The sequence below is a fragment of the Phialemonium atrogriseum genome (genome assembly GCF_030411735.1).
Source record: "Phialemonium atrogriseum strain 8032-3 unplaced genomic scaffold QBC33scaffold_1, whole genome shotgun sequence".
Classification (NCBI taxonomy): Eukaryota; Fungi; Ascomycota; class Sordariomycetes; order Cephalothecales; family Cephalothecaceae; genus Phialemonium; species Phialemonium atrogriseum.
Window position 1 is genome coordinate 1,129,550 of NW_026848138.1, and position 23,834 is coordinate 1,153,383.

At 56.6% G+C, this 23,834-nt stretch overlaps 10 protein-coding genes across 10 annotated transcripts; 5 read left to right on the forward strand and 5 right to left on the reverse strand.

The window, feature by feature from the left end:
• Positions 1 to 336: 336 nt before the first annotated feature.
• QBC33DRAFT_521391 (uncharacterized protein) lies at positions 337 to 2,007 on the forward strand. Its single transcript, XM_060426455.1, has one exon. It carries the CDS (start codon positions 818 to 820, stop codon positions 1,670 to 1,672), a length of 855 nt encoding a protein of 284 aa, XP_060288693.1. The 5' UTR covers positions 337 to 817; the 3' UTR covers positions 1,673 to 2,007.
• On the reverse strand, positions 1,747 to 4,190 carry QBC33DRAFT_521392 (Sds3-like-domain-containing protein). The gene is made up of 2 exons (XM_060426456.1): positions 3,419 to 4,190; positions 1,747 to 3,356 (listed from the first exon to the last, which is right to left on the reverse strand). The coding sequence occupies exons 1-2, from the start codon at positions 3,833 to 3,835 to the stop codon at positions 2,016 to 2,018; spliced, it is 1,758 nt and encodes a 585-aa protein (XP_060288694.1). The 5' UTR covers positions 3,836 to 4,190; the 3' UTR covers positions 1,747 to 2,015.
• Positions 4,191 to 4,341: 151 nt separating this feature from the next.
• Positions 4,342 to 5,518, forward strand: QBC33DRAFT_521394 (uncharacterized protein). The gene is made up of 3 exons (XM_060426457.1): positions 4,342 to 4,616; positions 4,686 to 4,754; positions 4,814 to 5,518. The coding sequence occupies exons 1-3, from the start codon at positions 4,475 to 4,477 to the stop codon at positions 5,122 to 5,124; spliced, it is 522 nt and encodes a 173-aa protein (XP_060288695.1). The 5' UTR covers positions 4,342 to 4,474; the 3' UTR covers positions 5,125 to 5,518.
• Positions 5,492 to 8,160, reverse strand: QBC33DRAFT_12251 (Six-hairpin glycosidase-like protein). Its single transcript, XM_060421998.1, has 2 exons — positions 7,640 to 8,160; positions 5,492 to 7,583 (listed from the first exon to the last, which is right to left on the reverse strand). Exons 1-2 carry the CDS (start codon positions 7,908 to 7,910, stop codon positions 5,746 to 5,748), a joined length of 2,109 nt encoding a protein of 702 aa, XP_060288696.1. The 5' UTR covers positions 7,911 to 8,160; the 3' UTR covers positions 5,492 to 5,745.
• A 612-nt stretch (positions 8,161 to 8,772) lies between these two features.
• On the forward strand, positions 8,773 to 10,061 carry QBC33DRAFT_12210 (maintenance-ploidy protein mob1). Its single transcript, XM_060421992.1, has 7 exons — positions 8,773 to 8,822; positions 8,885 to 8,949; positions 9,099 to 9,265; positions 9,331 to 9,424; positions 9,477 to 9,610; positions 9,669 to 9,985; positions 10,037 to 10,061. The coding sequence occupies exons 2-6, from the start codon at positions 8,927 to 8,929 to the stop codon at positions 9,908 to 9,910; spliced, it is 660 nt and encodes a 219-aa protein (XP_060288697.1). The 5' UTR covers positions 8,773 to 8,822; positions 8,885 to 8,926; the 3' UTR covers positions 9,911 to 9,985; positions 10,037 to 10,061.
• A 721-nt stretch (positions 10,062 to 10,782) lies between these two features.
• On the forward strand, positions 10,783 to 12,275 carry QBC33DRAFT_521404 (uncharacterized protein). Its single transcript, XM_060426458.1, has 4 exons — positions 10,783 to 10,999; positions 11,222 to 11,533; positions 11,672 to 11,764; positions 11,826 to 12,275. Exons 1-4 carry the CDS (start codon positions 10,832 to 10,834, stop codon positions 11,937 to 11,939), a joined length of 687 nt encoding a protein of 228 aa, XP_060288698.1. The 5' UTR covers positions 10,783 to 10,831; the 3' UTR covers positions 11,940 to 12,275.
• On the reverse strand, positions 12,042 to 16,431 carry QBC33DRAFT_521407 (Six-hairpin glycosidase). The gene is made up of 8 exons (XM_060426459.1): positions 15,938 to 16,431; positions 15,841 to 15,879; positions 15,638 to 15,755; positions 15,490 to 15,586; positions 14,800 to 15,433; positions 14,285 to 14,744; positions 12,983 to 14,227; positions 12,042 to 12,903 (listed from the first exon to the last, which is right to left on the reverse strand). Exons 1-8 carry the CDS (start codon positions 16,059 to 16,061, stop codon positions 12,486 to 12,488), a joined length of 3,135 nt encoding a protein of 1,044 aa, XP_060288699.1. The 5' UTR covers positions 16,062 to 16,431; the 3' UTR covers positions 12,042 to 12,485.
• A 224-nt stretch (positions 16,432 to 16,655) lies between these two features.
• On the reverse strand, positions 16,656 to 19,550 carry QBC33DRAFT_521412 (phosphatase 2C-like domain-containing protein). The gene is made up of 3 exons (XM_060426460.1): positions 18,389 to 19,550; positions 17,301 to 18,311; positions 16,656 to 17,231 (listed from the first exon to the last, which is right to left on the reverse strand). Exons 1-3 carry the CDS (start codon positions 19,081 to 19,083, stop codon positions 17,117 to 17,119), a joined length of 1,821 nt encoding a protein of 606 aa, XP_060288700.1. The 5' UTR covers positions 19,084 to 19,550; the 3' UTR covers positions 16,656 to 17,116.
• Positions 19,412 to 21,048, forward strand: QBC33DRAFT_583327 (uncharacterized protein). The gene is made up of 3 exons (XM_060431376.1): positions 19,412 to 19,844; positions 19,921 to 20,409; positions 20,504 to 21,048. The coding sequence occupies exons 1-3, from the start codon at positions 19,740 to 19,742 to the stop codon at positions 20,726 to 20,728; spliced, it is 819 nt and encodes a 272-aa protein (XP_060288701.1). The 5' UTR covers positions 19,412 to 19,739; the 3' UTR covers positions 20,729 to 21,048.
• QBC33DRAFT_521418 (NADH-quinone oxidoreductase) lies at positions 20,963 to 23,822 on the reverse strand. The gene is made up of 6 exons (XM_060426461.1): positions 23,547 to 23,822; positions 23,461 to 23,484; positions 23,354 to 23,405; positions 23,281 to 23,295; positions 21,305 to 23,209; positions 20,963 to 21,239 (listed from the first exon to the last, which is right to left on the reverse strand). The coding sequence occupies exons 1-6, from the start codon at positions 23,659 to 23,661 to the stop codon at positions 21,122 to 21,124; spliced, it is 2,229 nt and encodes a 742-aa protein (XP_060288702.1). The 5' UTR covers positions 23,662 to 23,822; the 3' UTR covers positions 20,963 to 21,121.
• Positions 23,823 to 23,834: the final 12 nt, after the last annotated feature.

Consider the following 23,834-nt stretch of genomic DNA (forward strand, 5'->3'; position numbering starts at 1 on the left):
AGAGGCCGACATAGCTGTGGCTGTGATGCCATGAACAAAAGTAGCAATGATTATGTTTAAGACACAAAGTCTACCAGAGAGACATGGACATGGGTATCAACGTTCGGGAAATGCTTGGACAATGGAGCGTGTCTTGCAAGGGTAAGGTCGTTGCTGTTTTGCCATTGTTTACTTTGATACCGAATTAGGCAAGGTCAGATGTAGGAAGTTCCCAGCCAATAATGTGCCACCATGAAGCTTTGGTGGTTCCACTATCCAGCTGGGACTCAGGGACAACTTTAACCCACATTTTCAACTCCGCTTCTCCGATGCATCTCCACGTTCCAACCTAACATACCTGTGTGTACAACCTCATTTGCCACCGTTACCACCACAATTACTAATAAGTCGCTGTACTCCATGCAGCCCAGACACCTTAAAGGGCGTGTCTAACGCCCTTTTGGTAATGACGTGCTCAAGCAATTGCGTCGTCGTGTGATGTAAGTCGGATTGATTTGGAAGCTATCTATGCTTTGAAATCACCAAGAAGCGTGTTATGGTCTGATATATATTCCAAGAGTCTCACCTTAGACCACCTCCTATTCACTGTTTAAAGCTATCTCCCCAAGCATAGTTTCTGTGCAAGTAATTCCGTCTGACAAGTCTCGTTGATACTGTAATTGCCTTCCTGCCATTCCCGTTGCCATCTAAAGTCAGCCCTCAAGCGCTGTCAACCACACCTCTCTCAAGCATCTCCGGTTTCGTCCGCCCCCTATCCTCACCACTCCTCCCGGCGTTGCACAAGCGCACAGCAACCAGCTACACCCCATCAGTCCAAATGGCGATCTCATCGCAGGTTCCGCGCGGCCCAGTCAAGGCCGAGCTCAACTACTTCAAGGACCCCTCCGACGGGGCCAAGCCCTTCAACTACGTCGAGACCCCGCCCGAGGGCGAGCCGCAGCACAACTACGGCAAGGAGACCCACGAGGTGACCATCCACGACGCCCGGGGCCGGGAGTCCGATTTCACCCTCGACGAGGACTCCTTCGCCATCATCCGGGACGTGCCCCCTTCGGCGGAGCGCGACTTCACCTCCGACGCCTCCATCCAGGCGAACTACTACCCGGAGCTCGAGAAGCTGCTCCTCGCGCACGTCCCCGGCAGCACCAAGGTGGTCTTCTTCGACCACACGATCCGGCGCGCCGACCCTTCCGCGGAGCGCGGCCCCGTGCAGCGCGTCCACGTCGACCAGACGGCCACGTCGGCGGCCCTGCGCGTGCGCCGCCACCTGCCCGCCGGCGAGGCCGAGCGCCTGCTGGCCGGGCGGTACCGGATCGTCAACGTGTGGCGGCCGCTGAACAAGGCGCCCGTCGAGTCGTTCCCGCTCGCGTTCGCGTCGTCGTCGACGCTGCGCGACGAGGACGTCGTCCCCGTCGAGCACCGCTACCGCAGCGGCTATACCGGCCAGACCGCCGCCATCAGGCACGACCCGGGCCAGAAGTGGTACTACCTGAGCGGGATGACGGGCGACGAGAGGCTGCTGCTGCAGTGCTTTGATAGCGAGTCCCTGAAGGAGGGGACTGCCGTCAAGGGCGGGAGGGTCCCCCATACTGCCTTTGTGGACCCGAGGACCCGCCCCGACGCCGAGGGCAGGGAGAGCATTGAGGTGAGGGCCTTGGTCTTTGGCCCTTGAGCTGCCGGGCCCCTTACCCGCGGTGGATTTGGAGTGATAACGGCCGCATGGTTTTATATATGGTGAACTTGCATCCTTGAATTATGGGTATTGGTCAGTCGCATGGGAATGGGAGCGGGTTTTGGTTTGCATTGGTCTGTTCATGAGAAGTAATACTATATTGATTCGCTAAGCATATCAACGAGGCAAGTCGCCTCGCATACCAAAATATGAAGAGGAATGCAAGCATGTGAACAGCATATGCACGATTGAAAGCAATCGAAACTCCTCCCGGCATCCAGTCAAGTTGTTCACAATCCGCCGCTATCGATCCTGGGTCAGAGCGGTTCTCCTCCAAACACTCCTAGCCTCCCCTGGTTGCTCTGCCCTTCCTACTACTGCTACGGCTCATCGGGGCTCCGCTGGCACTGCTTTGACGGCTCATAGGCGCGCCCCCTAGTTGAGCCGACGGAGCACTTGTCGGGCCCGCAATCGCAAGAGCCTTGGCAGGGGATTGCCTTGGCGTAGCGCTTCGCGCAACCTTAGATGGCGTGCCAACCCCATCACGCGCTGTGCCCGAGTTTCCTTTCTTCTTGAGGACTGGCTCCTCGGCCGGTTTCTCGGGCGGCACCTCGGGCGGCAAGCCCAGCCGGCGACGCACCTCGTTCCCTGCTAGACGGTCGCCCCGGAGGAAGGCAACATAGCGGTTCTCTCGGGCTGGATAGGCTACAGCTTCAAGAATACTTCTGCTCCCATTGTTGTTCTCGAGATTCGCGCCTCTGCCGTGCTGTTGGTCGTATTGCTTGAGGGCGCCCATGACCGTCAGGTCGGAGGTGACATCCTCAGCTGAAAGGGCCAGAGGTGTGTTGAAGTCGGAATGCTTCGTAGGACCCTTGACATACGTCGAGGGGAAGGTTGGCGGCAGCTTGGGGTCGGCGCCCACCATTTTCTGGAGGTTGTGAGGGAAGTCGAAGTTTGCAAGCCCTTCCAAGCCGATCAGTTTATCGTCGGTGAAGTTTGGTGCACCACGAGCGCTGCGAGTTGCGTGCGACACATTGCGCTCCATTGGAACCGCCGAGGGCAAAGAGTCTGTGCCGTCTTGCTCCTCGGTGTCTCCGCTTCCAGAATCGCTCGCACCTGGAGAGGACACAATCTGGCCATTCTCATCTAGCTTCGGCTTGTGGAGCAGTATGTGCTTGTGCGCGGCAATGGCGGCCGCATTGTAGGTCATGGAGAGTTCCTTGTCGGTGAAGAGCTTGTCAATGCTGTATATGGGTCCCGTCGTCTTGCGCATAACCAAACGGTCACCCTGCCAGAGAGGGGTGGTATTTGTCGGATCCAATGCCCGACGTTGGGGCGCTGGCGAGCCGTCATCCTCTCCAGGGTTTCGCTTTCTTTTCTTGCCGTCCACAAGGCCTGGAATCTCATCCATCTCCCTTCGTAGCCGTGTCGCCCGCTTGCCATGTGGTCCACCGGGGCTGGCAGGGTTCGTCAGGCTGAATTGGTTGGGGTGTAGTAGTAGGGCGGATGCGTCAGAGATCTCCAGAGCTTCCTTCTCCTTGTTCAGCCTGAATTTCTTCGCAGCAATGGCGTTCATCAAGCGGTCTCTGAGGGTCTGTGATAGCGCTCGATGTTCTCTATTCGAAGTCTCCATCTTGTATAGGTATGTATTGTTGTGCTGTTGTGCCTTCTTCTCGAAATCAGCCTGCGAGGGGATGTTAGTCTCTTGGCCACGTGGAAGTGTTTTCAGGACGAGGCGGGACGAACCATGTATTTGGCCAAGTAATAATCCCGCTCTTCAACGAGATCCTGGAGGGTGTGTATCCAGTCCTGAAACCTTGGCCCGGCCATCTCAAGGAGTGTCCGCGGGCCCGGTCTGTTATCTGCATCTCCGTTGCTAAGGGAGAGCTGTCGGTGCTCCTCTTCAAGGGCATCAAACGGCCGCTCAGCGTAGGCATCAACCCGCATGATCAAATTCGTATCTACTTGGATCTTCTGGAGCTGCTCTCGATACACTCGGTCACGATCTCGCGAGAATTTGTCGGTGAGAGAAGCGAGGCGGTCGACCAGCATTTGCCGTTTCTTGTCTCGCTTCGACATGGTGAGGGGAGGCGAGCCGTTCATTCTGCGGTCCGCCCGGTGAGATGGTGGCGTATCGGCCATGGAAAGGTCGTTGGTGGCCATAGTAGGCAGTGTAATTTGGGGGGAAATAAAGATTTGCGAGGACTGTGATCTACGTCGAGTTGACGAACTCAAAGTTCGGTTGCTCTGCTCGACCTTTGGGGCAGTGGGATGGACGGCAGACTGTTTAAAGTAAACGAAGCAGCAGGAATGATAGAAGGCTCTTGAAGGGTCAGTGGACAATAGAGGCTATTTCCGCAATCAGAAGAGGTGCTGTCATGGTTGAGGGCGTGTAAGTTGTTGAAGCGTGGGAAGAATAGCAAGCTTGGAGAACAATAGGGTACCCACTTCACTTCACCACCGCCGCCGCCTTGTGCTATCAGCCTTGGGGTTAGAGTGTCAGCCAGACCCGCCCCTGTCATATCATTGGATGAGCCTGTCAGGCCTTCAGAGGGGCTTCGGCGGATTATTTCTCCCCAGCACGTCGCCCAACGGGAAGGTCCACGTGATCAGGCCCGGCTGAGTGACCACCACTATTTGCCCCACCCAATGCAAGAGCAAGGAAGCCTGCCCCATTGCATGTACAGCTGCCAGAGCGAGCTCCAAAGCAAGCTGAATCTGGGACGAGCTGGCCTCCAAGATATCAATGGACTGGCCGACTTCGAACATACGCCCACTGAACATCGACCCTCATGATATAACATGGAGAATTTAACAATCTCCGATACGCCTCAGCAAGGGGGCGGGCCTGCGCCGGCGGCCCCCCTCGGAGTCCAGTCACGGCCTCAGCAACTACCGGCCCAGATGTTTACGACGGCAGCACAACTACTCGATCTCACCGATAGTAAGAGCGTCTTTTACGCGTAACGGGAGAGGCGGTTGGCCACTGAGCAGCTGTGCTGACACCAAGCAGAGAAGCTTATGATTGCACTTCGTGACGGACGGAAACTGCTGGGAATCCTCAGGAGTTGGGACCAATTCGGTATGCCTTGCAAAGTATTGGTTTCGTTTGGGATTGCGCGGCATGTTAATCCAGAACAGCGAACCTGGTCCTCCAATCGACGATAGAACGAATCTTCGTGCCGCCCGGCCCGGATAACCCCCGTGGGATGTATGCGGACATTCCTCGCGGAGTCTTCTTGGTGAGAGGGGAGAACGTGTTGTTGCTCGGCGAAATCGACCTCAACAAGGATGACGATTCACCAGCAGGATATGACCAGGTTACGCCAGACATGGTCGAAGCACTATCGAAGGCGAGGAAGACCGAGGAGAAGTCGAGGGAGAAGGGGAAGATTAAGAAACTGTCGACCCTCGGGTTCGAAGGGGAGAGCATGGGAGAGATATTGTTGTGATTGCAATTGTCTTCTGCAAGGCAATCTACCATATATGTTATGGCTTGAGGATCCCAAAATCCCGGGTTCCTGGTTGGACGGCAGAATATTGTGAAATGCCAACAACCACGCATTTTGGTGATGGAGCAACCAAGTAGCACACCTTGGGCTCAGGGTTCTGCTGGCGAACATATGAAATAATACAAGAAGACTTGGTTCGCCCTCTTTGCTCTCCCAGTATGTAGCGACCAGCCTGAGATGCAGCCCCTTTGAAGATTCTTCCTTCCACGTGTTTAAAGGGGCGCTGATGGGGTACAAGGTGTGTTGCCAAAATCGATAGGCAACGCAGGTATGGGATATCAGGTTTGAGTAGAATATACGTCTAGACCATACAAGTTAATATCAAACTCTACTGGGGTTACTAACTTGCTACCTATGTTTAAGAGCCTTGTCCAGGTCGCGTAGAAGAGAGCCGGGTCTGGTTTTCAAGCTCACTCCCTCTGGAATGTACCGCCTATTTAAAATTATCTATTGCTTTTGAAAATACGAAAGTCTCGGAAAGAGGCCACACTCAACGGGCCAACATCCATCCTCCAGCAACAACTTTGACAAGACAAGACGGAGACGCATAAAATAACATCTCTACAGCCCTGGCACGAATCCCTCAACGGTAACATCCCAACCGTCGGGGAAGTGCGGGCCGGGCGCACCATCCCAGCCGCCGGCCATCATGGCCACGGCCAGCAGGAGCGACGCCGAGTTGGGGAAGTAGGGCGTGGGGACCCTCGACCCGCCGACGGGGTAGCCGGCGTCGTCAAACTCGAAGATGGGGTGGAGCAGGTAGTCGAGGGCGTGGTCGACGTTGCCGAGGCGCAGCGAGTTCATGGCGAGCATGGAGAAGTCCCAGCCGAACGACTCGTCGAGGGCCCAAGTCTCGAGGATGCGGTCCGACGTCTTGCGCAGCGCTGCCTCGTCCAGGGGCGGCCCGCTCATCGGCGGCGGCAGAAGGCCGTATATACCCGCCATGGCCGGGTGGTCATTAGTCGTCGCGCTGTCGGTCCACATGTCCGGGATGCCCTCGTACACCGGGTAGGTGCCGTCGACCATGGGCAGCGGGGCCAGGCCGTCGCGCACGGCGAGCCACTCGGCAGGCACGGTCTTGTTCTGGCGCGTCTTCCACCGGGCGGCGACGTCGAGGCCGAAGCGCCAGTAGGCGAGCTCGAAGGTCGGGTTGACGGTCGCGTTGGGCGGCGTGTTCTCGCTGACGGGGTACATGGGCGGGCCGAGGTCGTAAACTCCGGTGGACTCATTGAACCACGCGAACGAGGCCATGAAGTCGGCCGTCGCCGTGAGAACCTCGTCCCACTGCTCGAGCACCGTGTCGTTGGGGAAGGAGCGGTACTCGATCTCGGCCAGGTACATCGGGTGCGGCTGCTGCCAGATCAGCAGTGAGTTGATCTCGCCCGGCGCGCTCCGGCCGGTTGGATCCGTCATCTTGCCCCATCTCGCGCCCTTGTAGCCCTGCAGCCTGGCGCGCTCGTAGGACGATTCGAGGTAGCGCTGATACATGTTCGGCTGGCTCCGCCACAGCAGGGGGAATTGGTTCCAGCGCGCGAACGGCAGGCTGTGCCAGAGGAGCATCTCGAGGTGGAACTTGCCGTACCACCCGTTGTTCACGAGCCCGGATTCTTGAGGAGGGTTGCTCGAGGCCGAGTTCACGGCCAGGAGATACTGCGAGAGGATTATCCGGCGCTGCAGCTCGGTTGCGTTGGCGGACTTAACGGCTGTGAGATCGACGAAGGCGCCAGAGTTCCAGAACGACCTCCACCAACTCTGGGATGCTGCGGTTACCTCGTTAAAGGCGCGGTTATTGGATGCCTCAGTAGGCGAGAAAGAAACGGTCAGCTCCAAGTTATCAGCTCCGGGCGTCGTGAGGAAGTAGCGATGAGTCCCCTTTGCCGGGCCTGTCACTGTGCCTTTGCCCTCCCATTTCGCTGTCACGAAGTAGGTGTTGCTATCTAAGATATGTTGTATCGATGCTTGACTATCGGATTGTTGCTCCAGCACCGTCGAATGGCTGCATGAGGCGTTCCAAACACCAACGTAAGGAGCATCGAACTTGTTCCTGTCGGAGTAAGGGAAGTCGAAGAAGACTCCCAATGCGCCGTCCGTCAGGAGGTCCGACTTGACGTTGATGCCAACCACGTCTGAGTCAGTGTCGGCCCAGGTTTCAACCTCGACCAGGGACCCATTGTAGACAAAGCTGGACGAAATTTTGCCCGTCCACAGGTCAAGAACCTGGGTCTTCTGTTGGAGGTCAGACTCAGCAACCTTGGCTCCACCGAACGAGAAGCCTATGTTGCCCAGATTCAGCCTCTGGGGGTTCTGGATGAGCCAGTTGGAAATATCATTCTCGGCAGGGTTTGGCTGGTTGTAGTTGACCAACCTGCCGTGCGTCCACCAGTCTAAGCCTGTGAAGTCTTGGGGCTCGTCAGCGATAGGATTCTCCAGATGCTGCCAGTCCATAGCCACCAACCTTCGACTGATGTCTGATTCTCCGTCGTAGGTAGGCTGAAGTTATGCCAGCCCCATGTTGACATTGTCCCGAAGGGGTTGAAGGTCTGCAGGCCCGTGACATCGACACCGAAGGCGAAGTTGCCGTTGCCGACCTGCAACGGAGTTGTGCTAGAACTTCCATTACGGTGGACATTGAATGCGCGGACGACCTTTCGCCTCTGGTTACAGCTGGAGGCACTCACTACAGAGCTTAGCCAGAGGAGCAGGCAGGGGATCGTAGACGTCTTCATTGTTCGACTTCGGACCTTCGTCGATGCAAGACTTTCAAGCTGTCAAGCCGGAGACCCTATGATCGGCGGAAGCTGTCCATTATTATACATTCAAGCTGCGACCCAAATATCTGGTACCGTCGTAGCGGAACTGGATTGCATGGTTACCAGTACCTGCCTTTTCTTACATAGTAGGATACCTAACCAGCAACCCTTGAGATTATCCTCCTCTCAACAAACAGCATTCACTGCGGGGTCCATTATAGCAGCCAGGAGCAGATGGCTTCGGTTCTCAATGACCCGAATCTGTGTATTGCGTAGTAGTTGCCGCCACCTAGTGCCCTCCTGCATCTGTCATAAGTCGGGGTTGACTGCTAGGTTCCCCACATCCGGCAATTGAGGCTATTCAGGGATGAAAAGGCGGAGATGATTGAGGAGCTTGGTATCCGTATATGTACTTACCTCTCCGGTTCAACCGAGAGAGCAGGGGGCGGGAGATGCCTACAAACCTGATATGACGGATCATTGCAATAACTCGTGGGAAAATTGACGATCACAGTGTGTCTTCAGATGGCTTTCCCCTGCCAAGTCTGTTGGAAAATGAGGGGGAGGCTGGGAGGTTGATCCTTCTGCAAGGTCTATTGAGGAACAAGGTACGGGAGTACAAAATCTATGCGGGGCATTCGCAACTGTCACCGGCCAGCCGCTGACGTACTACAGGCATGTACTGTCGGGTAGCGAAAGCTCGGATAATTGGTTGGTTGCCCTAGGAAACCTAAAGAAAACATGACCACACCTATTCCGACTGCATGCTTCCTGAGCCTCAACCACCTATTGAGCATCGTGCGAAAGTAGGAGAACGACATAAATTCCTAACTTTTCAGGGACCTTCTTGTGTCCCATTAACTGGGACTGCTCCGAACCCCTGCATAGGTATACCTTCTGGACCCCTCTCACTGAGATATCCCTGCTGACATGTTCTCGAATTATCGCAGCTGATCGCCATTATTTTAGCTGTCAATACCCCCGATTGCAACATGAGTTCCTTTCTTACGACTGTGTGGGTGCCTCTTTTCCAGCTCTATTCACGGCAACCCAATCCTACCCCTGCGACCATGGGAGGATAGAGGGGCAGATGCTGCTCGATTTCTACCGCCACGACCTGTGAAGCTATCGATGAACAGCCCGGCTAACAAGTTATGATGGCAGTAATCAACGGACGAGGAATCAGTTCCGGCCCCGAGTAACTGGGAAAGGTAGCACCACGAGCTACCAGCTGCGACAATATGCGGAAGCCACCCTAGGAGGTGGGAGCCTTCGGAAAGTGGTGAAGCTGCCAGAAGGAGAAGACGAGAACGAGTGGTTGGCCGTCAACAGTAAGGGCCCCCAGCCGCCAGGAGTTGGAATATAATCAATGGCCCCAAGCTGACAGAAGGCGCAGTGGTGGATTTCTACAACCAGATCAACCTTCTATACGGCGCCATCACGGAGTTCTGCTCCCCACAATCGTGCCCTGAGATGAAGGCTACAGATGAGTATGCGATAGCAGACACTATAATTTCGAGTCCTCTGCTTACGGGTTGGTAGGTTTGAGTACCTTTGGCAGGATAACGAGAACTTCAAGCGGCCGACAAAGATGCCGGCTCCGGCATATATCGAGCAGCTGATGGGGTGGGTTCAAGCCAGCATCGACAATGAGTCCGTTCTGCCTAGTCGAATCGGTACGGTCTCTCCCTTTGCAGCTGGATATTTCGCGTAACGTTGCTAATCCCGTCGCAGGCGTCCCCTTCCCGAAGTCGTTCCCGACATTGGTACGACAGATATTCAAGCGCATGTACCGTGTATATGCCCACATTTACTGCCACCACTACCCGGTCATCCGCGAACTGGGACTGGAGCCCCACCTCAACACGAGCTTCAAGCAGTATGTCTTGTTCATCGACGAGCATAACCTCGCCAGTGGGAAGGACTTCTGGGGTCCGCTTGGAGACTTGGTGGATAGCATGCTGCGCAGTGATTAGACCCCGAGTCACATTTCACGAGACACGATTGTGTTTGGCGACCTGGCGTTTGGATGAGGGCAAGGAGCAGGTTTGGTTCGGAAGGGTTGCACTGGGATACCGACGTCGCGACTGACTCATGGATAGGTATTGCTTTTCGAATCGTTATGTACGTTACTGTCGTTGGCATCAAGCATATCCTGTAGAGATACGAGTATCAGACTGTCGGGAATATGGAGGGAACCTTGCGAAGGAATCAAACCCATTAAACGATGACGTCTGCCATAACAGCATTCTCGTGTGCTCGCCATCATTTGGTAGTCAGAGGAATGCGGACCAGAAGGGATCACCACTGCGATACATATACCATCTCTAACAAGTTTATCAGTCTATTCCCTGCCCCGAACAGCCAGGATATGAAGGAGGATGACATGGATAGTTGGATGGTGCAAATGGGGAAGGTCCCCCAACCATCGTCTCCGGAACTCCCCATTCTGCGTTTCTCACACGCCGCCTCCTCCACGGACTGCCAACTGAATTGTCTTTCTGACCCCTACCTAATGTCTAGGGCCATATGCAACCCCTCAGGCTCAACTCGATCCTGTTCTTTCAGTCTGAGCCAGGTATGTTGGGACTGCACGGCTTAATTCCATAGAAACAATACAACATGGCCGTTTGAGATGCAAGCTACATTGAATCCCACGCAATATTTATATATGTTCTCTCAATATTAGATCTTTAAATGGAAGACTGCCAAGGAAGGAGGCCTTATGGCCTGCGGCTTTTTTTGGCAAGCGGATCCATCCACGCTTGTCGGGTAGAGTCGCTAGTGCCTCAGGCATCCACTCTCAAAATTGCCGAACATCAAACCTCAATCCTCGAAAGCGAAGCTTGGCCAGGACAATTCGAGGCTCCGTCATTGCCATCAATTCCACGCCCACCATGTTGTCGAGACAAGCATTGCTCCGCTCCATGCGGACCGCAGCTCCCCAGCGAGCCATCCTCTCCCAGACTCGGTCCTTCGCCGCCCCGGCCGCCGCCGCCGCCAACGAGACCATCAAGCCTCCCGTTGCCCTCTTCGGTCTCGACGGCACCTATGCCACGGCTCTGGTACGGCCAATTCCCCTCCCATTGCGGCCCATCACACGATACACTGCTCTCTCCCGACTTCAATTGGGTTGCTTCATGGCTCTCCTCCCCAACCCCCAATTCACAATTTACCCGTGCAAACACACAACGGCCTCATTCCCCTCTCCCCCGTCCATCATAAAGCCCACCGCCATCAAACAACACAGTTAAACAAGCCCCCATCACTAACCCGCACCCAAACAGTACGCCGCAGCCGTAAAGACCTCGACCCTCGAGCCGACGGCCAAGGCCCTCGGCGCGCTCGGCAGCCTGGTCGAGCGGGACCCCAAGCTGTCGACGATCCTGTCGGCGCCGACGCTGACGGCGGGCGACAAGGGTGCCATCATCGCCGAGCTGGAGAAGAGCGTCGGCGCCCCCGGTGAGACGGTCCGCAACTTCCTCCGCACCCTCGCCGAGAACAACCGCCTCGGCCTCCTTGGCGGCGTGTGCTCCAAGTTCGGCGAGCTCATGAGCGCCGCGAGGGGCGAGGTCGAGATGGTCGTCACGAGCGCGCAGGTATGTGGTTTTTCTCTTGTCTTTTGGTTGTTGTGTTGCTTCAAACCCCGCCCCCCAAATTCCTGGCTGTTTTTATATTCCTCATCGGGGAGTCGTGTGAGTTTCGACAAGAGCAAATCGTTGACCATTATCAAACAGCAACTGGACAACAAGACTCTCTCCCGGCTCGAGGCGGCCGTCTCCAAGTCCAGCTACGTCGGCCAGGGCAAGAAGCTCAAGGTCACCAACACCGTGAGTAGATCCCTACGTTCCCATCCGACCGGATAGGTCTTAACATGCTAAATCTTGATAGGTGAACCCCGACATCGTTGGCGGAGTGGTTGTCGAGATTGGTGACCGGACCATCGACCTCAGCGTCTCGTCGAAGATGGCTAAGATGAACAAGCTCCTGACCGACGTCCTGTAAAAGTATTTTCCTTTTTGTTACCCGAAGTCGGTTCGTGATCGGGGCAGGCGGGTCTCGTGTGCGGTCAAGCGTCTGCTTGCGCAGGAGGAGGAGAGGACGAGTCATAGAAGGAGGAAGCTGTGTATACGACGAGTCCTGAATAGAGAGACATTTCCCCCATTTCATCGCCTGAGCGTGAGTCAAATGTGTGACGGATCGTGATTGTAGACATCCATCGACAAGTATCTCGGGTGAGAAAACGATTTGATCTTCTATGTTGGCGCCGTTTATATTTACCACACGAATGATATATCGGGAGAGAAGTTAGAGATTTAATCATGATCGCCCTCGTTGTCCTCCCCAACACCCTCCACCCCCTTTCATATGTGCTGTGCCGTGCCCCCGCTGCTGCCTGTCTATATATCCTCACCCAGTCCCAAAGTCCCCCAATACATCTAAAGATAACCAACCCATCCAAGAGTTCGCCCCCGAAGCAGCCACGGCCGATCCGATCAACCATGCCTTCCCTCCTCTTTCCAGCGCTAGTTAGTCCACCTCCCACCAAACTCACGCCCGCGCCTCAAACTCATCCGCATCCGCATTCCCGTCCCCGTCCCCCGCGGCCCTCGCGCTGCGCACCCGTTCGAGCTGCTCGGTGACGTACGCGCGCAGGTGCTCGTCGGCCTCGGCGCGCGCGCGCAGGCGGTCCGGCTGGTCGTCGTCGTGATGATTGTGGTGGTTGGCGGTCGAGCCGCGCCGGCTGTAGACGGCCGTGTCCACGCTCCCGCCCTCCTCGCTGTCGCGGCCGCCGTCAAAGTCGCTGCGCGCCGCCATGGAGCGCCCCGTCGAGGAGCGCCGGAGGCGCGGCATGGCGGACGAGCGGGGAGTCTGCGAGCCGTGCGCGTGGCGGTGCAGGGTGTCATCAAAGTAGTGGGCCATGGCCGCGGAGGGGGTGCCTGGGGTTTGGGGGAGGCGGCAGTTGACGCTGGGAGGGCAGAATGTTAATACCAAATTTAAAGAGAGGGGGTTGGGTTCATCATGGTGAGAACGGGGAGTGGTCTTACCCGGTATCGTGAATCATTCGGGCAATCAGCCCGGTCCAACCGCACTGATGGGTGGCGCCGAGGCCCCGGCCGCTGTCGCCGTCGAAGAACTCGTGGAACCAGAGGTAATCCTTCCAGTTCTCGTCAAAGTCCAGGAGATCATCTCCTGCATTGACGCTGCGCCTGCCGTCGTCTCCGCGGGCGAACAGGTGCTGCAGCCGATGCTGAATCTCCTCAGACACGCGTCCCAGGTGCATAAAGTCGCCGGAGCCGACGGGGCACTCGACCTGGAGATCGTGCCCGAAGAAGAGATGGAAACGCTGCAGCGATTCCACGAGGAGGAAGTTGACACAGAGCCAGATCGGACCTCTCCAGTTGCTGTTGCCGCCAAACAATCCGCTGTCCGAGTCTCCCGGTACATACCCGACCCTGAATGTCTGGCCGTTAACCTCCATCGAGTACGGGTGTTCCTTGTGGTACTTGGAGAGCGAGCGGATTCCATGCGGACTCAGGAACTCGTCTTCGTCCAACATCCGGCGCAAGATCTTGACAAGTCGATCCTTGCTAACAAGCGACAGGAGGATACGATCCCCCTTGCCCCTCTTGGCAATGCTGTGCATGGTCCGTTCGGCCACGTCGCAGCGGTTCTTCACAAACCAATCTACTCGCCGTTTAAAGGATGGTAGCTTGTTGATCAGTTCCGGCTCCAGGGTTAGAGTGGCGTACAGGGGGATGAGCCCGACAAGAGAGCGCACTGGGAGCTGTTGGATGTACGGGCCGCCCCAGGCGATGGCATCGTAGTAAAAGCCGTCTTCGTCATTCCACAGCGACTGCTCTTCCTTATGGCCCATCCTAAACGTCATGGCGTCGCTAATGAGGATGAAGTGCTCGAAAAACTTTGAGGCGATGTCCTCGTAGGTGCGTCGGTGCTTCGCGAGCTCGAGGGCAATGTTGAGCATGTTCAGGCAATAGAAAGCCATCCACCCGGTGCTGTCTGCCTGCTCCAGAGTGCCGCCGGTAGGCAACGGCTCCGAACGGTTGAACAGGCCAATGTTGTCGAGGCCGAGGAAACCCCCCTCAAAGACGTTCTTACCTTCGACATCTTTCCGGTTCACCCACCACGTGAAATTCAAGAGGAGCTTCTGGAACACCCTTTCCAGGAAGTCAAGATCCTGCCTTCCGTACATCTTGCGCTCAATCTTGAAGACGCGGAATGTAGCCCACGCGTGGACGGGGGGATTGACATCGCTGAAATTCCACTCGTACCTGTTCCTTGTCAGTCTGTGATTCGATGCAGGATAATTGGGACGGGATGGATATTACGCTGGTAGTTGGCCGTTCGGATGGCAATACCATTCCCGAGTGAACAAGTCCAGCTGCTTCTTGGCAAACTCGGGGTCGATCATGGCAAGAGGGATGCAGTGGAAACTGGTGTCCCAGGCCGCGAAGAACGGGTACTCCCAAGAGTCCGGCATGGAGAGAATGTCGTCGCAATACAGATGTTTCCACGGCGAGTTTCGCAGCCCCTTTCGCCCGGGAGGTGGCGGCGGTTGGGAGGGATCTCCATTAGCCCATTCCTCCCAGATGAAATGATAGTGCTGCTTGCACCACATCATGCCCGAAAAGGCCTGTCTCTGGATGTTGCGGAGATCATCAGACATGGGGAGCGGGCTGAGATGGTAGTAGAAGTCATCTGCCTCCTCCCTCTTTCGTTCGATGAGGTCGTCAAACTCTTCCTCGTCAAGGTACGGGTCCGTCCTCTTTGTAAAGCGAAAGCGAACCACTAGGAGCAAATCAGTCTTCATATCCCAGAACATGTCGACCCATGTAATCCTTACCTGCACATTCGCCGGGATTCACACCGCCTGCCTCGTTGAAGGAAAACCAGGCCGCAGACTTCGTTCCAGTCTTCTCGGGATTCACAGCGTCTTTTTCGCCATCGACAATGTAGCGGTGGAAAGCATCCTTGACGTACGGTTGCTCGTTCTTCTCGCGACCGTAAAGCAGCTTATAGTTGGTGTCATTCTCGGTAAATAGCATCTCGGGTTCGACATCTTCTCCGCTGGGTCCGACGCCGGGTGACGGCGAGAAGAGGAAGTACCGCTCGCCGAGGGTACTGTGATTCGACTTCGCCATGTTTTCAGCATACACTCCAATTGACGGCTTTTTCTCCTCCGGCTCCCGTCCCCATGCCCAAGTGTTCCGGAACCAGACGTGCGGGATGATGTGGAGGGGGGCTGGCTCTGGGCCACGATTCCAGGCCGTGACTCGAAACAGTATCTCGTCGGGATCGTCATCTTCCTTGGCAGTTTCGATAAAAATGTCCCAGTATCGGTCCTCCTCGAAGACTCCCGTGTCAATTAACTGGTATTCCTTCTCCTCCTTGGTCCGCTTGGCGTTCTCCTCCACCAGAGTTTCGTAGGGGAACTCCTTCTGCGGGTATTTATAGAGATACTTCATGTACGAATGCGTCTTTATACCCGTGGGTTAGCAGAAGGAAGAGCAAGTCCGGTCAGGGTGCTGCTTACAGGAGTGTTGTCGAGGTGGAAATGAGCTTCCTTGATGCTCTCTCCGTGGTTTCCCTGGGGATTCGATAAACCAAAGAGCCTCTCCTTGAGGAAGGGGCTAGCAATGGTCAGCACAGGACGATTTCGAGGAGCAGGCAGTCAGTCATACTCCTTTCCATTCCAGAATGCAAATGCAATGTTTTGGAGTCCGTGTGAATCGCAGACACCGGCAATGCCATCCTCGCCCCACCTGTAGGTACGGGAGCGTGCGTGCTCGTGGGGGAAGTCTTATGGGGGTCATGGTGTTAGTCTGGGGGGCCGCCTGCGAGGGTCAGGGGGGAGGGCCGGGGGTCTAGAATGCGGTCCACTGACAATTCCAAGCATCGCCGTCAGCGCTGTAGTCCTCTCGCACTGCAATTGACTTGTTAGCATGACGAGAGACCAGCTGCTGCTGTTGCAGAAGACGTGCCAGTAGCCCATTGCCGCTCAGCGAGGTAAGAACCCCACTTCTTCCAGTACTTGGTCCGGTCCCGATCCTCCTTCAGGCGCTTCTCCTCCTCGGTGAGGTGCTCGTGTTTGTCAAAAACGACCATGGTGCTCCGTGGTGTCACAGGGTATGCTTGAGGTTTTGGATCGAGGGGCGGGCGTTCTTTCCGTAGCGTCAGGAACGAGAGAGAACTACTGCTAACAACAAACCGAGAGCTGCACCAAACAATGAGACGGGCAGCTGTATCAATCGCTGCAGAACTACCGTCACGCACGTAAAATTTCAATTTCAAGAGGTAGTAGACAGGAGAGAATAGGCCCGGGCGGCTACAACACACCTAGCACTTTATCCTGCTGTGCCTGGCCGATTGTCCAGCCCCTCGGCGAGATTGCAAAATTGGTGGCAAGCTAGAGGTGTGACGTCACAAGAGGATCGTGTAATTCCCGTGCTGTGTTGCTCTCTGGTCTAGATTCCCCCATTTTACCCACCTGCCCCCACCCTGTCGAACTCATTGACATTTCACCCGGCACCGTACTCTCACTGAACCTTGGTTTTCTTTTCTATTCTTTCTCATTCCCTTTCACTTGGACTGCATCGTATTCAAGCCAATGGCAAAACTGCCGCATAGATACTCGAGCTCACAATGTACGAAAGTTGCTTGACAGCCGGCATGTTTCTCAACGGATAGGAAGAGGGTGCCAGTAAATCTTGAGAAGGTAGACCATAAATGAGCTCGGTTCGGCACGTCCTCTAGTTCAGTGAAACGTTGGGCCTAGGAGAATATATTAAAGATTATGGGCGTGCAGGAGCTAGCTCGGTGCTTCGAATTCCAGTTGATATTCGCCATCCACACCCGAAACCAGAGCTCTGGATTCCGCATGCTGAATGATGGCTGTCCAGATATGGATATCCTCGGATATATCCGGATAGGGTTGAAGGGGCTCTTAGACCAAGAAGTTCATAGCTGCTGCATGAGTTTTGGCTTCGTTTGTATAGTAAAATTTGAAGACCCGAGCAGCCTGGCGAGGCATATATCTCGGTATTCCAGGCAGGTCTTCGACCAAACTATCAAGCACATACGTTGTACGCCTCGCTCCGTAGCCAACCCTTCCCAAATCGAGTCTCAATCAACATTCTATCCTGTGGGGTATCCAGGCCAAATTAGAGCTTCGCCTTTAGGTCCGGCTTGACAGAAGCCGTGGCCTCCTTGTTGACCACCACCTCGCCCGTCTTCTCGCCATGGCCGAAGAAGATGACCTGTACGGTAAGATCGTCACTTGATCTGAGTGTCAGCCATGCTCAAAGAGCGCCAGGAGTCAAGGTAGCAGGGAGGTGAAGAACTTACCGATATCTTCTGGAATACGGCGAGGGCAGAGTAAGCAAGGCCGACACCTGATCTTGGTTCTTTCCGCCGAGGGCGTTGCGGATCAGGTGGGTCGCCACGTTTTTGTCCACGACGACGAAGCGGTCCTTATCATCCGGCGACACCCCCCATTGCTGGAGACGGATAGGGGTCTTCTGGCCATCGATGTCCCCATTCCCTTTGCTCACCTCGACGGGCAGCCCACCCTTTTGAGAGCCGAAAATCTTGGACCAGACCGAGTCGAACTGCGAGTTTGACGGGCTGCCTCGCTGGTTCTCGACCCACTTGCCAACCAGCCCGACGACCTCGTCGTTTGTCAGCATTTCCCAGAGGCCATCCGTCGCCATGACGACGAAGTCGCCTTGCTCGGGCTCCATCTTTGTCGTGGTGATGACGGGCTCGGCAGTGACATAAGGCGGGGTCCTGAGGAGCGGCGACTGGCTCCGGCCGAAGAACTGCCGTCTCAACCGATCCGAGACCTCGCGGGTCCACTTGTACGTGGCGTCGCCGAAGGCGCGAGTCGGTTCCAGGCCTCCCAGGACACGCCCGTTGCGGACGACGTGCTCCTCGCCCGGATGCAGCTTCCTCAGCCGGGCTGCCTCGTCGGGGTTGCTGCCCGTCTGGTCGACCGAGAGCGGCGTCGCGGTCCACTTGCCCGACTCGGAGCGCCGGCCGAGGACGGCCCGCGAATCGCCCGTGCACGCGACCCGGAGCAGCTTGGATCTACTATCGTAGAAGGAGAGCAGGGCACATGACCCCGATAGGGCCGGGGCAAGCGTCTCGGCAGCCACGGCCTTGTTGCCGGCTTGGAGGACTTTTTGAACGCTCTGGTGGACAATCTCGTCGTCTAGCCGAGTGAAGCCCGTCTTGATGGCGGCATCGATGGCCTCCTGAGATGGCACCAGGCCGTTGGCGGCCCTGTATGTGTCGTTCACTTCCCTTGCGACAATGCTGATCAGAGACTGGCGTAGCTTGGCAGAAGTCGTCCACCCGCTAGGATTATATGTGTTAGTATATGTATAAAAGGCGCCCTGAAGAACCCCCCGCTGCTGCTCAGGGTAAAGACTTACGAATGACCGTCGAAAACTCCCCAGAACATCCAGTCGCTGCCGGTACCATCCGCTTTGCTTGGGACCTCGACGATCTTCTCTGCGTGGTCATCCTCGATGGGATCATTGCTAGCCAGCTGAACAATGTCATACCTGACAACGTCCTGGCCCCTGTTGACAAAATACGACTCCTCGCCCTTCCTCAGCAGCTGCGTCGCCTGCTCCGGGGTGAGCATCTCCACCACCTTCCTCCCCTCGTCGGTGGCCTTTGATATCGGGCCCTCCCCGACAAACGTCCCCGTGTGCAGCTCGTCCGCGCCTATGACCAAGACGGACCTGGTCGGGACGGCGGGGTCGCCACCGCCTGATGCGTCGGAAGAGTACGCCCTCGACAGGCTCGCGCCCTCGCCGCTCCCGCTGTAGCTGTACCAGGCGCCGTAGCCCACCAGTGCCGACACGAGCGCCGCCGACGCCCGGCGGACGTACATGGATGACCGGAGAGGCTCGCCCAGGGGCGCGTGTCCCGGACGGTGGGAGCGCGGCGACGGCGGTGGGGTTCGACCGCTGCTGGACGGCGACGACGACGATGACGACGAAGAGAGGTACCGCGCGGCGAGGCCGAGGTGGCGGTGGTAGGTCTGGGGAAGGGTTCGGTTTGGCCCGCGGACGCTACATTGAAGGGTCGTCCGGAAGGCCCTCAAGGCTGCGCGGCGCATTTCTGGTGCTGCGGTGGTCTCGAGACGGGACCGTTTTTGCTACCGTCGGGGACGAGATTGAATGGAGCCAGGTTGGATGAATACCAATCTGGGACTGCGCGGAGGTACAGTGTGCGTATAGTGTGATGCACTGTAGTTGTGACTTCAAAACCTGAGATGATAAGAGATATATCGTTTTTAATGTAGCGAGAAATGAGGATTGTGAAATGCTATGCTGTCGTGGCCAAAGGCACTACGTTTCTGTGCTAAACCAGAGGGGAGGATATGCGGCGTTGTCTAACCTCTCGTGAGAAGTTTTGTACGGTATGACTTCGGGGGAGTAGGTAGCACATTCATCCCCACGACGACCAACGGAAGTACCTACTTCTTGAATTCACAAATTGAGAACATCGATTTCTTGTACTATTTTCTTGGATCGCAATTAAGTTCGAGGATCTAGCCTACGATATAAACCCGGGAGACTGTTCTCACGGACGTGGCTCATCTGAGTCCGTCACATGCGCGTCGCTGCAGCTTTGTCTTAAGGCGTTAGTTCCCCATCCCTCGATCTGCCTCTCCAACAGCCAGAGACCGCAGGACGTCGGAATTACCCCCCGTAAATCAAATCAAATCAAAACATACCGTAACTCCTCCACTTCCTACCTAGGCAGGCAGAGATGGAGGGCACAATAGAAGAGGGCGCCTCCCAAGCCCCTTCAGAAGCAAACGGCCTCTTCCGGAAATTCGACGACTACCCATGGGTCAAAGACCGGCAATTCCTCGTAAGCCTATAAAAGACAAAGCAACCCAATTCCCCCAAGACACAAAGGAGCACACACGCTGACCCCGCCCCTCCAGCAAGGCCTAGCAGCGATGCTCGGCCCCCTAGTCCCGAGCACCGACCCGGACCGGGCCACAGCCATCTCGGTCCAGGCCCGCATCTGGTGGTTCCAGGGCCGGCTGGACGCGCACATCGACCCGGCCGCCTACGCCGCCCACCTCGCGGCCACGCCCACCGCCGCCGCCGCCCGCCCCGACCGCCTCATCCTCGCCCGCATCGAGGACATTCAGCGCCGCCTGGGCATGGCGGCGGCAGGCGACGGCGACGGCAGGGCGTCGTTGCCGTCCTGGCAGCTCCACGCCCCCAGGGCCGACCTGGGCGTCAAGGCCGTGGATGGGGCTGCCGCCGGCGGGCGCGGCCGTGGGGACGATGCGGGGACGACGGGGACGGGGACTGGCCCGGACGCGCCTTACCCGGAGCAGTTCAGGGCCGTGATCGAGGCCGTTACGTCGGGAAAACCGGTCCCTGGCGTGAGGGAGATTCCCAATACCGTCATCCGGCAGGCTGTGAGTTTTTTTTTTTTTTTGTTGCGTCCCCCTCTTTTTTGATGGCAAAAGGTGAAACCAAACCGTAACTCATGCGAAAATCCCGCTTGTTCAGGGCATAACTCCCGTCGGCAAGATGCAAGCTCCACGGAAGCCGTGGGAGAGGCAGGCGCCCAGGGCCGGGGCTACGAGCACCAGCGGTGGCGAGGGTGCTGCTCGGACGACCGGGGAGGGCGGCGAGGATCCTCTCCCCCGGGACGTTCTCGACCGGGAGTTTCCTCCCGTGGAAGACGATGGCCGTGAGGAGGAGGAGGAGAGTGGGACGGTAGCGGCGAGGTGACCGAACGAAATATTTGGCATCATGTGTTCCAGCGGCGTTAGGGAGACATTCATGGGCAATTTCGACATTCTACTTGTTGTTCGATGAAGCAGATGGAAAATAGAAGCAATGAAAGGGGGTAGATGAGCAGTACCCGACTTCTCTCGCAAGTCACGCGAAAGGGGCTAAAGGGGAATACAAATCTGTAACATACGCTCCGGTCGACCCAAATATTGTCACTGTCGCAGGTCCAAGCAAAAACACAACTGCTCAGATCTTATTTACGTTTTCAACGTCTACCTCGTTACTCCCGTATATATACAGAATGATGCAGCAACACCACAAAGGGAAAAAAAGGGGGAGCTTCAGATAGCTTTTCAACGTCTTCTAACTTGTCCAGGCCTAGGTCTTATCCTATACCCCATACGCAACCTGGCCCATCGGCTTGTCGTCATCCATTCCCTGGGCCATGAAATTGGTCTGCGGGTTCCCCGTCGCCTTTGCTGCTGAGCAACGAGCCATCGTAGGCGAGCTGTACCGTAGGATTAGCAATCTGCGCAAATTTGATCAGGGGACCAGGGGGAGTGTGATTCTCACCTTCTTGAGACGACATCCGTGAAGTAGAAATTATCGATAACCTTCTTTAGTGGTGCCCCCGACGGCTTGGAGCCCTTATTCTGGTCCACGAGCTGCACCTTGCTCAGCTGTTGAAGCGAAACCGGCTCCACCACGTCGTACGCAGCCAATGCCGGGCTGATCTCGACCATCCTGTCTCTGAGCTGCGCAACGTCGTCGTACGGAAGGGGCGCACCGAGGAACTCACTCGCCGCCCGGATGATCTTCCAGTCGGTTCGGGCGGCGCCGGGCAGGGATGTCGCCGCGCGCGTCATCTGGACCCGGCCCTCCGTGTTGACGTAGGTCCCCGCCTTCTCCGTATATGCGGCGCCGGGGAGGACAACGTCGGCGATCTGGGCCCCCTTGTCACCGTGGTGACCTTGGTACACAATGAACGCGTCCTTGGGGATCTCGGCCTCGTTGATCTCATCGGCACCAAGGAGCCAGACAAACTTGGGCTTCGTGCCGGCAACCTCGGCAGACGGGGTGACGAAACCGACCTCGAAGGCGCCAACTCTGGAAGCAGCGCGCTGGAGAACGTTGTAGCCATTCCACTCCTCGGTCAAGAAGTTCGCCGCGTTCTTGTCGACGAAACCGCCAACGAGCTCGTAAAAGGCCTTGGCATCAGCGTGATCCGTGACGCCAGAGCCCAGAACGATCATGGGGTTCTTGGCGGCCTGCAGCTTCTTGCCGAAAGGTCCTGCTAGAGCCTTCTTCAGGCCGGCAAAGTCGGCGCCAAGGTGCTCGAACTCAAAGGTGGAATCCCAGGTCTCGCCTACTACGCCGATCTCGAGATCGGATCGGAGCCATTGCTTCCTGATACGGGCATTGAGAACGGCGGCCTCATGCCTTGGGTTGGTTCCGACCAGGAGGATGCAGTCAGCGGACTCGATACCCCAGATCTTCGAGTTGAAGAGGTAGTTAGACCGAACATCAACACCGTGGGCAATCGGTTGGCTGCCGGACGGCATGTCCAAGGCAAGATTGTCAGAACCCAGCTTGTTGGCAAGCTCCTTCATGGCGACTAACGACTCAACCTCGGTGAGCTCCCCAGCGATGACCTTGAACTCGTTGCCCTTGGGCGCCAAAACCTGGTACGCGCTTGCGATCTCAGTCAAGGCTTGCTCCCAGGAGGCGGCCTCGAATTTGCCTTCTCGACGAACCAGAGGCATCGTGAGCCGTTGGGTCTTGAGGCCGTCGCAAGCGAACCGCGTCTTGTCGTTGATCCATTCCTCATTGACATCGTCGTTAAGTCTCGGGATGATGCGCATGACCTCGAGGCCACGGGAATCGACACGGATATTTGAACCAAGACCGTCCAGTACGTCAATTGACTCGGTGCGCTTCAGCTCCCAAGGTCGCGCCTTGAACGCGTACGGCTTTGAGGTGAGGGCGCCGACTGGGCAGAGATCAATGACATTGCCCGACATTTCCGAATCGAGGTTCTTCTCCAGGTACGTGCCAATCTGCAGGTCATTGCCACGGCCAGTCGAACCCAGCTCCGGAGCACCAGCGATGTCGTTGGCGAACCGCACACATCTCGTGCAGTGAATGCAGCGGTTCATCGACGTCTTGATGAGCGGCCCGATATTCTTGTCCTCGACCGCACGCTTACCCCCGATCTCGTGGAACCGTCCCCGATCCGCACCGTATCTCATAGACTGGTCCTGGAGATCGCACTCGCCGCCCTGGTCGCAGATGGGGCAGTCGAGTGGGTGGTTTGCCAGCAGAAATTCCATCACTCCTTCTCGGGCCTTGTGCGTCAGAGGCGAGTTGGTCTTGACAACCATTCCGGGCTGTACGGGCCATGCGCATGATGCAACGGGCTTCGGCGCCCTCTCGACTTCGACCAAGCACATACGGCAGTTTCCGGCGATCATGAGCTTCCTAGTAGTGGGCATTTCGTCAGCATCGTCCTCAAGTTTCAACATCTTCGGAAGCTAGGATCAGTAACGTACTCGTGGTAGCAGTATCTACACAGCCTAGTTAGCTTATGTTTCGGTAAAACAGACGCGTGTTAGTTGGGCATACCTTGGAATCGTAGCGCCAGCTTTCTCGCATGCTTGGATGAGGGCAGCACCGGCTGATTTCCAGTGTCAGTGTCAATTGACCTTGTTGCTCCAAACCAGATGTTTTACCTTCTATTGACACCTTCTTCCCATCTGCCAACGATAGTTAGAAACACGCAGAGGCCAATTGAGCCGTCGCAAGGAAAGGGCCTCACCAATTGTGAGCTCGACCTCGGCGTTCCGCTGAGGCGTTGTCGACAACGCCCGGCAAGCGACGGTGGCCTGCCGACCTGCCCGCCACGCCGAGCGACCCAGAGCCTGCCGCAACATCGTGTCTTCCTCGGGGTCGGGGAGAGAGAGGAGATTGGAGAGTAGTCGGGCGACAGTGGCGGCGATTCAAGCCCTTCAAGGGTGGTTGACGTCTTGAGAAAGTGGATTGAGGTTTGGCTCGGGAAGCGAGTCCCGGCCGTGCGCATTATATCGGAACGCACCTCATTGGCTGG

Bases quoted from the DNA above. Each gene is read 5' to 3' on its own strand.
- QBC33DRAFT_521394 (XM_060426457.1), top strand. From the start codon at position 4,475: ATGGAGAATTTAACAATCTCCGATACGCCTCAGCAAGGGGGCGGGCCT. The intron at 4,617-4,685 runs GTAAGAGCGTCT...GACACCAAGCAG, and splicing joins ACTACTCGATCTCACCGATA to AGAAGCTTATGATTGCACTT. The intron at 4,755-4,813 runs GTATGCCTTGCA...AATCCAGAACAG, and splicing joins CAGGAGTTGGGACCAATTCG to CGAACCTGGTCCTCCAATCG.
- QBC33DRAFT_521404 (XM_060426458.1), top strand. From the start codon at position 10,832: ATGTTGTCGAGACAAGCATTGCTCCGCTCCATGCGGACCGCAGCTCCC. The intron at 11,534-11,671 runs GTATGTGGTTTT...ATTATCAAACAG, and splicing joins TGGTCGTCACGAGCGCGCAG to CAACTGGACAACAAGACTCT. The intron at 11,765-11,825 runs GTGAGTAGATCC...AAATCTTGATAG, and splicing joins AGCTCAAGGTCACCAACACC to GTGAACCCCGACATCGTTGG.
- QBC33DRAFT_12251 (XM_060421998.1), bottom strand. From the start codon at position 7,910: ATGAAGACGTCTACGATCCCCTGCCTGCTCCTCTGGCTAAGCTCTGTA. The intron at 7,584-7,639 runs GTTGGTGGCTAT...ACGAGCCCCAAG, and splicing joins GAATCAGACATCAGTCGAAG to ACTTCACAGGCTTAGACTGG.
- QBC33DRAFT_521418 (XM_060426461.1), bottom strand. From the start codon at position 23,661: ATGTTGCGGCAGGCTCTGGGTCGCTCGGCGTGGCGGGCAGGTCGGCAG. The intron at 23,406-23,460 runs GTAAAACATCTG...ACTGGAAATCAG, and splicing joins GAAGAAGGTGTCAATAGAAG to CCGGTGCTGCCCTCATCCAA. The intron at 21,240-21,304 runs GTGAGAATCACA...CCTACGGTACAG, and splicing joins ACGGATGTCGTCTCAAGAAG to CTCGCCTACGATGGCTCGTT.
- QBC33DRAFT_521412 (XM_060426460.1), bottom strand. From the start codon at position 19,083: ATGCGCCGCGCAGCCTTGAGGGCCTTCCGGACGACCCTTCAATGTAGC. The intron at 18,312-18,388 runs GTAAGTCTTTAC...ATATAATCCTAG, and splicing joins GGAGTTTTCGACGGTCATTC to CGGGTGGACGACTTCTGCCA. The intron at 17,232-17,300 runs GTAAGTTCTTCA...ACTCAGATCAAG, and splicing joins CCGTATTCCAGAAGATATCG to TGACGATCTTACCGTACAGG.
- QBC33DRAFT_521392 (XM_060426456.1), bottom strand. From the start codon at position 3,835: ATGGCCACCAACGACCTTTCCATGGCCGATACGCCACCATCTCACCGG. The intron at 3,357-3,418 runs GTTCGTCCCGCC...ATCCCCTCGCAG, and splicing joins ATTACTTGGCCAAATACATG to GCTGATTTCGAGAAGAAGGC.
- QBC33DRAFT_521391 (XM_060426455.1), top strand. From the start codon at position 818: ATGGCGATCTCATCGCAGGTTCCGCGCGGCCCAGTCAAGGCCGAGCTC.
- QBC33DRAFT_583327 (XM_060431376.1), top strand. From the start codon at position 19,740: ATGGAGGGCACAATAGAAGAGGGCGCCTCCCAAGCCCCTTCAGAAGCA. The intron at 19,845-19,920 runs GTAAGCCTATAA...CCGCCCCTCCAG, and splicing joins TCAAAGACCGGCAATTCCTC to CAAGGCCTAGCAGCGATGCT. The intron at 20,410-20,503 runs GTGAGTTTTTTT...CCGCTTGTTCAG, and splicing joins ATACCGTCATCCGGCAGGCT to GGCATAACTCCCGTCGGCAA.
- QBC33DRAFT_12210 (XM_060421992.1), top strand. From the start codon at position 8,927: ATGAGTTCCTTTCTTACGACTGT. The intron at 8,950-9,098 runs GTGGGTGCCTCT...TTATGATGGCAG, and splicing joins AGTTCCTTTCTTACGACTGT to TAATCAACGGACGAGGAATC. The intron at 9,425-9,476 runs GTATGCGATAGC...ACGGGTTGGTAG, and splicing joins GAGATGAAGGCTACAGATGA to GTTTGAGTACCTTTGGCAGG.
- QBC33DRAFT_521407 (XM_060426459.1), bottom strand. From the start codon at position 16,061: ATGGTCGTTTTTGACAAACACGAGCACCTCACCGAGGAGGAGAAGCGC. The intron at 15,756-15,840 runs GTCAGTGGACCG...GACCCCCATAAG, and splicing joins TGACGGCGATGCTTGGAATT to ACTTCCCCCACGAGCACGCA. The intron at 15,434-15,489 runs GTAAGCAGCACC...ACGGGTATAAAG, and splicing joins TCCACCTCGACAACACTCCT to ACGCATTCGTACATGAAGTA.